This window comes from Lotus japonicus, chromosome 3 (genome assembly GCF_012489685.1).
Source record: "Lotus japonicus ecotype B-129 chromosome 3, LjGifu_v1.2".
NCBI lineage: Eukaryota > Viridiplantae > Streptophyta > Magnoliopsida > Fabales > Fabaceae > Lotus > Lotus japonicus.
Genome location: NC_080043.1, coordinates 80,825,293 through 80,837,215, shown reverse-complemented (window position 1 = coordinate 80,837,215; position 11,923 = coordinate 80,825,293). Strand labels below are relative to the sequence as shown.

Sequence of the window (11,923 nt, the reverse complement as noted above, 5' to 3'; positions counted from 1 at the left end):
TAATGCTTTGTCTATCGTTTATGTGTTGTATTGTGATCGAACTAATCGATATTGTTTGGATTCTGCTTTGTTTTCTCCGAGGTTCAGTTGAAGGAACTTTGGAAGGTTCAGAGCACTTGAGTGAAGGAGCTTGTGATTTCGAAGCTGGATCAGCTTGAGGTTAGGGCAACTTACTATATTAGCTATGATTGCATGATAGGCGTCGATAAATTCAACTTATGCTTTATCTGATGTTGTTTATAATGATGAGTTGATGTTATGATGCTTTTCCATAACTTGTGATATTGTGCTATTGTTGGATTGTGCGTTTTGACGCGACTTCAGAATGAGGATTCATTGATCTGGTGATCTTTGATATTTCGGGTTGGATGAACAACCCTAGGCAAGTTCAAACGAGAGGTTTGAGACTTAGCCATTTGTTGGTATTCGTTGGTTTACCTAGACTTTCCCCGGGAAACTTCTTTTGGGTGGTTGGTTTTCGGAAAACCTAGAATGGGTAGAATTTCGAAAACTAGAGACTTTGGGAGACTTAGACTTTGAGAAATAAACTCATAACCTGACTAATCCAATTCGAAACGTTTTTACTAAACGAATAATTATAGGGAACCTAAAGGAGAAAATGATTGCGAAAGACGGGGAAAAGTCGACTTTGGTTGTGGGTTTGGAGAGTTTTGGAATTGGGGAAAGCCACTAAGGTGAGCTATGGTGATGATTGAAAGTCACCGAGTACTCTAGTACTCTTGGGAGTGTTATTCGAGTCGTGCTTTATTGTCCGGTACAGACTCTAGGCTTTGTTGTGGGTTTTGTGGTGGGAGTTGTGTTGTATTGACCGACACTAACTCCGAGTCGTGTTGTATTGACCGACACTGACTCTGGCTTTGATTTTGGGGCTTGTTGTTGGAGCCGTATTGTATTGACCGACACTTAGTGCTCTTGTTGTTTGGGCTGTGTTGTATTGACCGACACTAGACCCTTGTGTATTCTTGTTGGTGGAGTTGTGTTGTATTGACCGACACTTACTCCGAGTTGTGTTGTATTGACGACACTAACTCATGGGTTGTTGAGATTGGGTTGTGAGCTAAACACTTTCGTGGTAAGGACGATTCGTTGTTTGGCTAACCATATTGCATCAATCAGGTGAATAACGGGAATGGTTCACCTGTGCATATCATGGTGAATAACGGGAATGGTTCACCTTGCATAAATGATGAATAACGGGAATGGTTCATCATATGGTGAATAACGGGAATGGTTCACCAAGGATGAATAACGGGAATGGTTCATCCAGGATGAATAACGGGAATGGTTCATCCATAGTGAAGAACGAGAATGCTTCACTTGTGGCGAACGGGAACGCGTCACAAATTCGGATTCATGATTGCATATCACGCATACATTCATTCTGACTTGGATTGTGTGCTGGTTGTTTATTGAAGCAATATTAGAGCCATAACATGCTAGGATTGTTTATTTATATATATATCAACATATATCTATACCCCATATCACATGTTGAGTGTATATCTACGTATTTCTGTGAGTTGACCCTAGCGCCTTGGCTTTGTTTGTATGTTTGTGTTTGGGCGGTCGGCCTGCTGCCAGACGTCGACGGTGGATTGGGTTTAGATGGTCTCTCCCTCGGGGGGGGGATCAGGTTTGAGCTGGTTGATCGACATGCCCCCACCGCTTGGGTGATCGATCTTGTGGGTCATCGGGCAACGTACTGGGGAAGGGTCATGGAGGACCGGATTGACGAGCATGGACGTCTGACGAAAGGAGTTCAACGACGCATGGAGCTGAGCTTCAACTTGCCGACTTCAGTTCGCTGTGGACTCTGTACTTGGAGGGTAGGTTAGGCAGCGTCATAATTTGTGTAGAGCTCTGATTCGTTTTGCTTTTGGGACAGGGTAGGTTCCCGACGCATAACTTTTTGTGTGGTTCTCTTACTGAGGAATCACAGTGAGTCAGTCGGACCATAGGGGTCTTTGCTTAGGCCATTTTGAGGCCGACTTTCTCCTTGTGGGTTGTAATTATAAACTTTCTTACTCACGCTTCTGGATCTGTATATATTTGCCTACGGGCACACTACTTTGGAGTCACTGCGAGTGCGCGTGACGTGGAAGTGCAGCTGAGGCTGTACATGTTTACATTTGACGTATATTGGTTAGTTTAGTGGTTGAGCTATGTCTTTATTTCCTATTGCTTTATTTAAAGGAATCAAACGAAAAAAAAATTACATGTTTTCCGCGTAAGGTTTATTTTTGGTTACTAAAGTGACACCTGGAAATCGGGGTGTTACACAATCAATGCGCATCATCTTCGTCTTTATCCTCATGTGGCAGATAGTATTCGATGGACAGGGCATATCACTGGAAATTATACCGCAAAAGCTGGTTACAATTAGATTATTTCTCAGCGAACCACGGGGATGGCTGATGTGTTGGCTCCTAATAGCAACTGGAGTTGGATTTGGCGTTTAAAGGTGTCGCTGATATGTGTTTTCCTAGTTTGGCTTGCTGTGCATGATTCTCTGCCAACCAACGTCTGCAGATTCAGAAGGGGTATGGTGAGTTCAGCTACCTGTGCTCTCTGCAATGAGGGTGATGAGACAGTGTTGCACTGTCTTCGTGATTGTAGACATGCTAAGGGTCGATCTTTGGAATCAGCTAGGCTAACAACTCTTCCAATTCAATGTTTCTTATCCAGAACCAGTGTATGTGGCTTCGTCATGTTTTGGGTGATTCTAATCCCATTGCGGTTTCTGCGGTTTGGTGGATTTGGAGGACTCGGTGTACTTTTTGCTTGGAGAATTTGCTGCTGCATCCTCTTGTGGTAATGACGAGTGTCACAGGGATGGCTAATGACCTCAAGTCGTGCTTTGGTGTTGATTCTGTTAGCACTCCGTCTACCCCCAGACTTGTGCGTTGGAGCCCTCGAAGTACCGATAGTTTGGTGGTTAATGTAGATGGTAGTGTTCGTGACTCTCCCACGCGGGGAGGCTTTGGCGGTTGTTCTCGTAGTCGGCTTGGCCAGTGGTTGGGTGGTTCTTATGGCTATAAAGATGAATCTCAGATTTTGCATATGGAGCTGCTAGCTATGTTCCATGGATTACGTATAGCTTGGGATCGTGGTGCCAGGGTTGTTGAGTGCCAATCAGACTCCCTTGAGGCGGTTACTCTTGTGAATTATTTTCCTCCATCGCGTCACTTATATGCTTCTTTAATCTGGGATATTAAGGTTGGCTCGTGTTTCGCTTGTGGAGGTGATCCATACTCTTAGGGAGGGTAATTCTTGTGCCGATTTCCTTGTAAAGTTTGGAGCTTCTCAGGATAGCATCTTTGTAGCTATTGATCACCCCTTAGATGGGATGAGTTTATTATTGCTTGCTGACTCTATGGGTGTCTTGTCTGTGAGACCTTAGTCCGGGATTTCCCGCTTTCTTTTTCTTTCTTTTTAAATTGTACAAAAAAAAGATATGTTAAAAATGAGTTTAATTAATTGTAAGGAACTGTCATGTAAAATAATTAAAATAATTTTGTACTAACATTCAATCATACTACATAGATAGGAGGAATGAAAAATATCATTTATTTTTTATTTTAATCAAAATAAATTCTAGCTAATTAAATAGAAATCAATTGAATGTTTATGTTTTCCTATAGAGAGCTTGGTAATATATGAGTTTGGAAGGGAAATGTCCAATGATCAATCTCTGATGAGTGCAATTTAACTTTTTAATGTACTAATCCACAACTTATAATATATTAAAATTGGTAACAATTTTATGTATTAACTTATTAATGAGGTTTTTCTTAATGTTCGGTAGATATAAAATCATGTATATATTTATATATAATATTTAGTTTTGTGTTTTGTCACCCTTTATTAGTTTCTGGTATTAGACTGCAAAGAGTTGGTAAGTAGCACTTACCGAGAATTTCCGAGGAAATGTCACATAGCAAGACATGACACATATATACATGTTGAGGACAGGACAGATAAGAAACTGCATGCCTAGATTCCAGTTGAGGTCCTAGACCAATGGTGGTGCCGCCGCCCTCATCCTTCACTTAATTTTTACCAACTAATACAATTTTAAAACCTTTGCAAATTAAGAGTGAAAAATAATGTTTTATTCACATATTAAAAGTGAAGTGAGATAAGGAACATATGAGATGTATTATGATAGATAATGTGATATAACTTTTCCGCTGTACCGAAAAAAAAAAAAAGATAATGTGATATAAATAAAGTAGAAAATTAGGAATAGAATATTAGCGAAAATGAGATTAAAGAGACAGTAAAATTTAAATTATTCAATACTCCCTCCGGTCCTATTTATAAGCAACAAAAAAAAAAATTCACATAGTTTAAGAAATGTAGTTAAACTAGATAAAATGCATTAAATTTGTCTTAAATCAAAATAAACTTCCAAAATTACCCTTTGTTATTAGTGTTGGAAAGTGGGAAAGAGAGAGAATAATTAATGAGACACATTTTACAAGTTAGAATTAATAAGTGCATCATTGGAAAAAATTAATTAATATAGCTCAAACTTTCATTTGGTTCTTATAAAAAGGACCAAGGTTTTTCTTCTCTTTCATGCTTATAAATAGGACCGGAGGGAGTACTTGAGTGAAAATTCACATCAACAAAATTAAAATTGAATTATTTTTGAATTTTGAATCATTCACGATTATTTTCTCTTTTATCTCTTTTTTACTATTTTCCATATTTCATCAACACTCTACCTAAAAAAAATCAACACTCTTTCTCACGGAGAGATCAAAGCAAAACCCTTGTTGATATTTGGGGGAGGATCGATCAACATAATTTGTGATCTTATTGTGGCAAATGATCACTAAGACCTCTAATTAAATAACAGAATCACATGACTGAGTTTCTGTCTTTCTTAATCTTGACCTATACATATACATATATAGTTAACCTTAACCAATCTAACTTTTCGACCTATTATCTGAATGTATACCACCCACCTGAAGTTCCTATTATGAAAAGAGCACTTCACAACTAACTAGAATCACTTTATAAAACAAAATCTACAACACATAGCTTTTACACTTGATGTGCTTTGAAGTATGTGCTGGCAGTGAATCCAAACACACATTAAGTTAGCGTATTATAATTTGGCAGATGACAATCATGCTATGTTAGAGATATATATATATATATATAGAGACTCAGGGACGGAGGGAGTGGGGTGACTGCCTCATGCTCCAGTCACCCCAAGTTGGAAAATTTTCTAACTAGTACTCAGTGAAAAAATATTTTTTTGCACCCCTCACTTTTAGTTTATCCAATAGGTGAAGTAGAGAATACATTTCCATGGCATAAATTCCTCATGACTGATGCATGATTAGTTTTAAATTTATAGTCCAATCACTTTTGCTAGTCACACTTATAAATTGCAGTTAATGTGGTGATCGATTAATTTGTGTGTTTCAGTGTTTAGGTACTGTTTGTGCCTTTTCTACTCTGATGTACTCAAAAGAAATTGAAGTAATATGGTGCTAAATATACTAAAAATGAACTATGATTTTCTACATGATAATGAGAAAAAAATATTCTTTGAAATAGCTTCTTTCTCTGCGATTTTCTGCTATGAAGTTACTGGGGGCTACTTTTTCTACTATCTTTTGAGAGGGTATATCCAACTAATGTCTTTTTGTCAAGTCTCATTTTTTGTTCTTGTCAAAATCCTTATGAGCTGGTTAGTATCTCTTATACTCAAACTAATTATATATTTCTCATGCTTATAAAAAATTGCTAGTTATATATGATTTTTTTGCACATGTTTTGTGAGAAAAATTAAAATTTTCTTATAAATTATATTCCTTTAAATCTTCGTCACCCCTTATAAAATTCCTGCCTCCGCCCCTAATAGAGTGGTATGAATATTGTAAGGTGAATTAGACGGGATGAAGTAATAAATGCTCCCACAAGAGACGAGAGTGGCATAACATTGGTATGGATGACTATAATTAGCGGTACGGGGCCACTGTTGTCTTCTCAAATATAGCTATAGCTTGAGCTACATGTATAGCTAGCGTTAATTTGGAGTTTGGACCACCCCATCCTATATAGTCCTACCTACAATGCATATACAGTCCCAATAGCTCTTCTTTTTGGCCTTCCTTTCTCCCTAACAGCTTTATGAGGTGCCCTCCCTTCTCTTTCGGCCTTGTGAACGGTAGGGTTGGCTGATAATTGCACACAAAGTCCACTTGTATTGCTTGCAATACTAATTAGAAAAATAGAACTTAGGATTACATAAAAATGGATGTCAGCCATCATAATTAATGACAATGTAAAGCACTTTCTTCTTGTTATAAACTCTTTTCTCGTGTGCCCTTTTTCTTGTTTAGGTGGGATTTAAAGCGGTTATTCTAACTTAAGCAAAGACTTGCATGTTTATGATATGATTTTATCAAGTTTGCATGGGAGAGGCTAATAGTGTTATTTTTATGTAGTATAGGTTTCAATTCGTTATACCTGCTTGAAAGTGAAAATTTGGTCATATAATAAAAAAGAGAAAAAGTTGGAAAAGAAGAATTAGTGAATAACGAAGACATTGATGAGAAAAAAGAAATGATGAGTAGAATTGGAAAAGGTGAATTAGAGATTTGGAAAAGGCAAGAGTGATCTTTATCAGTATTGAATTACTTAAACTGGACTGCTTTCTTAATTTGTTGAGTATCTTGACAATCCGTGAAAACTAATTTTCTTTGAAGCTTGACAACATTACAACATTTGAAGACTTTAGAGATCCTTAATTGAACATGCAATCTTGATAACTGTGAAGATGAGTAACAAAGTTGATTTACGTGACTTAGTGAGTGAACTGAGTGAAGCACTCACCTTACTTTATACATAATGAGATGTTGAGTGAATGAGTATTTTCTGATTGGATAGGAATAAATTGTATCCCTAGTGATTTTCAGAGTGGATGTGCATTTGTATCATTGTTTTGTGTTTTATTTTGTGGGTATCATATTTTTTATTTTGATAGTTTGAGCTTAATTTAGAGGATTTAGAGACCATGCTAGCTTAGCTTGCTGAATGAAAGTCATTACCTTTTGTTTGAGGACAAACAAAGGGTTAAATTGGAGGGAGTTGATAAGTGTCAAAATTACGTATTTTTCACTCCCATTATGGGCATTTATCTAACCTGTGTGCTCCGGTTATTTATCATATACCCTCATTTTATTAGTTTAGTATATATCTAGGTTTATGTTAGATTTTATGTTAATTTATGTTATGATCCCTAATTTTGATGTAGGAATGAGTTGGGCACAAAGATTCGGCTTGAATCATGAGAAAATATCAAGTGAAGAAAATTATTGACTCAAAAGTTCACTTAAGCAAACCTATAGCACTAAAAAAAGGGGAACTTCGCTTGATAGTTCTCATGAGCAATCGTTTTAGAAAGAATAATATTTTTTGCAGTGTAGTTCGCTTGAGCAAACATCAAGTTTGATTCAGCGAACATAAGTCGGTTCCAATCTTCCAAAATACTATATTATGAAGAGAGAGTTCACTTGAGTGAACATAAGATGGCTTGAGCGAACTAAAGCGGTTGAAGAATGGTTAAACATGAAGAAATGGTTTGCTTGAGCAAACTAAAGTTTTTTCAAGCGAACCCAAGGAGGCCTGAACATCTATTTAAAGTCTGGAACCTAACTTTTCAGAACAATTTTCTTTCTTCTCTCATTTTCTCTCTAAAATTATACTAGGGGAAATCAACTTCATGTAGAAATTAAGGTTCCTTGAGCTAGGTTGGATTGGTTAGAGCTTCAAGACTTCACTAATTTATAAATAGATCGAGAGATTGATATGAGTTGGTGTATGCTTAGTTAAATGAAGGTAGAATGCATATGTCTTAGGTCGCAACAATTTCTGTTAAATTTTTGCTTTCTACCATTCAAGTATCAGTTATTTGGTTTAGATTTCTATGGAATAACATGAGATCAAAAGATAACTGTGGGTTCGTTTCAAGAGAGAAACCTCTCAATGAACTAATTGTCTTATGGTGAGAATATAGTGGGTAGGAACAATAATGGATTTTCACGTGATGGGTGAGATTCTGAGTTCTAATAGGAGTTTTCTAGTGTCAACGGAGATTCACAAGCCTAGCTAGGATATATATCATTCTTAATTGAGATCGATTGGTCATTATCTTTGAGAGAATCTTAGTTATAACGTTCCTTTTAGTTTTCTAAATCGTAAAGGATTACGTCTATGAATTTCGAGGTATAAACTCACCTAAACTAAGGATAGTTAGGTGGGTAACTCTCAACATTAGAACTTAAATGAATATTTATAGAAGTGTTTGACTTGAAAACAACTAAAGAACTGAGTGAATATAATGCATTTGTGGATATGCTGTCATTCGCGAACAAAATTAAAATTTATTCTTTATTATATTGAAAATCACAAAAACATATTTATCAAATATCTTTTTATTCGGTCAAATCAATTTTTAGCTAGTTTAGAGTACTGGTGTTCGCACAATCCCCTGAAGACTAGCTATAAACATGTAGGCTTAATTGCAACTTTGGTCCCTGACGTTTACAAAAGCGATGATTTTGGTCCCTCACCTAATTTAATTACATAAATCGTCCCTCACCTAACAGTCAGTGAACAACGTTAGTCCTTCCGTCAAATTTTTAACAGAACGAGGCTGAGGTGGATTATTAGAGTGACGTGGACGACACTAGGAGAGAGAGAGACGCACATGGGTAGCACATGACCTTCCAACGGTCATCTTCTTCCCCCTTTTCTTCTATAAAACAGAGCATGGACATGAGGGGAAAGATGAAGGGTATGGGAGCTTCTCCAACAGTTGCAGCTTGCGTGAAAGGCTAAGGGAAAGACAAAGAAGCTTCTCCAACTGCTATAACTCCTTGGGTTCGAAGGTTATGGGGGGATTTAGCGAAGGTTCCTCTACCTGTTCTGGATCTGCTATAACCCCTGTTTTAATTTTGGTATCATTTTCGCAGGTATATGGCAAGAAGCAATGCAGATTCTTTAAATGGGTTGACGAAGTCGATGGTCATGCAGTGGAAGATAGGGAAGACAAGGTTGTTCGGGCATTGACAAGAAAAATTGTGGAAATGAGGAAGACACAAGGGCAATTGCAAATGTTTTTAGCAATTGCCATATTTGCATTGTTGTTTGTACTGTTCTTGTATGTAACCAAGTAGGGGGAAATGGGTTATGGGAAATAATTGTAGCTTAATCAATGTAAAAATTATGTGTTGTGCCTTGTGAAATAATTGTAGCACGAAAATTGTGAAATATAAGTTGGAGTCTCATTCTGTGGAAATTTGGTAGTGAGTTTGCTATTAAACTGGGAAGTTGCAAGTCCCTTTACAGGGTTGATATATTGTTATCTTCTGGCGTGTTGGATATAAATTAATGCTCGACTGATTCACAAACTCATTGCCTCATTGCATTCACACAGCCATAACAAACTCATTGCCTCATAATACAAAACTAGACAAAATAGCAACTGACAATTGGCAATTTTCAGAATTGGACATTCAAAATAGCAACTGCACACTATTACTAGAGAACTGGACATTTAAAATCTACAATTTAAAATCACATTCATTGGCTCATAATAGAGTCAGCAACATGACTATTACAAAATATGGATCCCAATTCTAATGGTCCAAAAAGTAAGGACAAAATATAACAGCTCAAGTACACCAATCATTAATACATCCCAAGTCTAATGGTTCAAAAAGTAAGGACAAAACATTACAGCTCAAGTACATCCCAAGTCTAATTCAAAAAGTAATACTTCAAACATAACAGCACAAGTCTAATGGTTCAACTTCTTTAGAGGTACACAATCACTTCTTAGTTCCCTTAAACTGTCCATAACTCCTCTTTTTGGTTCCATTCCCTGTTGCATCTTTTGCATTTGCTGCAGGTTCTTTTGCTTTCCCCTTTGCTGCAGGTTCTTTTACTTTTGCTTTTCCTCTCCCTGTTGCAGCTTCATTCCCAGTTGCAGCTCCATCCCCTGTTGCAGCTCCTTTTCCCTTTGCTCTACCTCTTCTTGTAGCAGCTCCTGCTGTAGCTTCATCTACTATGGCAACTCCTGGTTGTGATGGCTGACTCTGACTTGGCCGAGGCATGCCTTGAGTTAGAGGTTGAGAATCTGGTGCTTGATAACCTGGTTGTTGAGAACTTGAACCAGGTTCATTAATACTGATGCCTCCACCCCCTCTATGTTTCCTCATCTCAGGATGAAGTCTTTTTTTATTGTTCTGATATACATTAAGAAAGAGCATTAGAAAGACAATTATATTGTTCTGATATACATTAAGAAAGACCATTAGACAAATTGTTTACCCTGTTTCCTCCAGTAGGAATTTCTCTGTCAGCTGCAGCCTTTCCCTTGCAGGTCCTTTTATTATGTCCATATTCTCCACACCGCCTGCATTGTACAGTTTTGTTGTACCTCCTAAGGGAATTTGGGTTCTTTGGCTCATCATTGTTCTTCCTCCTAGCTGTTCTAGGCCTTCCTACAGCTCTTCTCATGTAAGGTGGGGTAATTGGAAGACCTGGGACATCATTCCATAACTTGGGTCCATTATTACCTCGGATGAGAAAAGAGTAAGTATCCATAAATGTGGATCTCCTACAATACAATAAGATTGCAAAACAGTTAGTAATTCTTCAAGAAAAACAATGACAACTAAATCATATGTATTCATAAGTACCTAAGAGCTATGTTCACATAATCCTCAGGTGCACGGTTACAAAACCACATGCATGCTACTGCATGGGAACATGGAATACCAGATAGCTGCCATCTCCTACAGGCACATGTTCCAAGCCCCAGATCAACAACAAACTTGTCATTACCCTTAAATACTGAGAACTCATTCATTGGAATATCCCCATCCCAAACAGCAGTCCATCTATCAGAATAATCCTTTGAGATTTCCACTTTTTTCTGAACAGAAGGGCACAATCCAGTTGTCCACCTTTGCATGAGACTTCTTTGTTTAACAATCCTATTTGTCATATAGAACTTGAGACCCTCCAGTAAAGTAATGATGGGTTTGTCCCTGTGCTCAAGTATGGCTCTGTTAAACGCTTCACACATGTTGTTTACCTGAAGATCACAACATGTGTCATTGCTATAACCAGATCTGGACCATTGAGCAGGAGGAATCTGCCTCAACTCTTGCCAAGCCTCTTCATTAAGGGCTTTCAACTCATCCATTGCAACATTAAACTCTGGAACAGTGTTTGCTCTGGCTGCAGACCACATTGCAAGCTTTAGCTCATTGCCTGGATATCTCTTCCTGAAATTCCCATACAAATGCTTCACGCAGAGCCTGTGTTCTACATTCTCACCCAACTGACGAAGTGTAGGTACTAGACCCTACGGAAAGTAAACCAACAGAATCACAATTAAATGTATGGTTTAAACAACACAAATTGTACATTGCAAATAATGTAAACAATCTACCTTTTGTTGGTCAGAAATGAAAGCCCAATTTTTTCTTTCCACACTGTTAAGATCATCAATAAGAAGATTCACAAACCAAGCCCATGAGTCACTGGTTTCAGCCTCCACTACTGCATATGCTATTGGAAACATTTGATTGTTTCCATCTTTCCCAACAGCAGTAAGCAATTGCCCCCCATATAAACCTTTGAGGAAGCAACCATCTAGGCCAATTAAGGGCCTGCAGTGCCTTGCAAATGCATTTTTTGAGGCTGCAAAACATATATAGATCCTCTCAAAGACAGCATGGTCACCTTCATCTATGGTCTTCAGTATTGCAGTCGTTCCCGGATTGCTTCTAATCAACTCTGCTGCATACTTTCTCACATGCAAATATTGATCACTACTTGCTCCTTGTAGCAATTCTGCAGCTGC

General features: G+C 37.7%; 1 protein-coding gene across 1 annotated transcript; it reads right to left on the bottom strand.

Annotated features, from left to right (window-relative positions):
- Nucleotides 1-9,685: 9,685 nt before the first annotated feature.
- LOC130742769 (uncharacterized) lies at nucleotides 9,686-11,435 on the bottom strand. The gene is made up of 3 exons (XM_057594868.1): nucleotides 10,752-11,435; nucleotides 10,381-10,669; nucleotides 9,686-10,295 (listed from the first exon to the last, which is right to left on the bottom strand). Exons 1-3 carry the CDS (start codon nucleotides 11,306-11,308, stop codon nucleotides 9,879-9,881), a joined length of 1,263 nt encoding a protein of 420 aa, XP_057450851.1. The 5' UTR covers nucleotides 11,309-11,435; the 3' UTR covers nucleotides 9,686-9,878.
- Nucleotides 11,436-11,923: the final 488 nt, after the last annotated feature.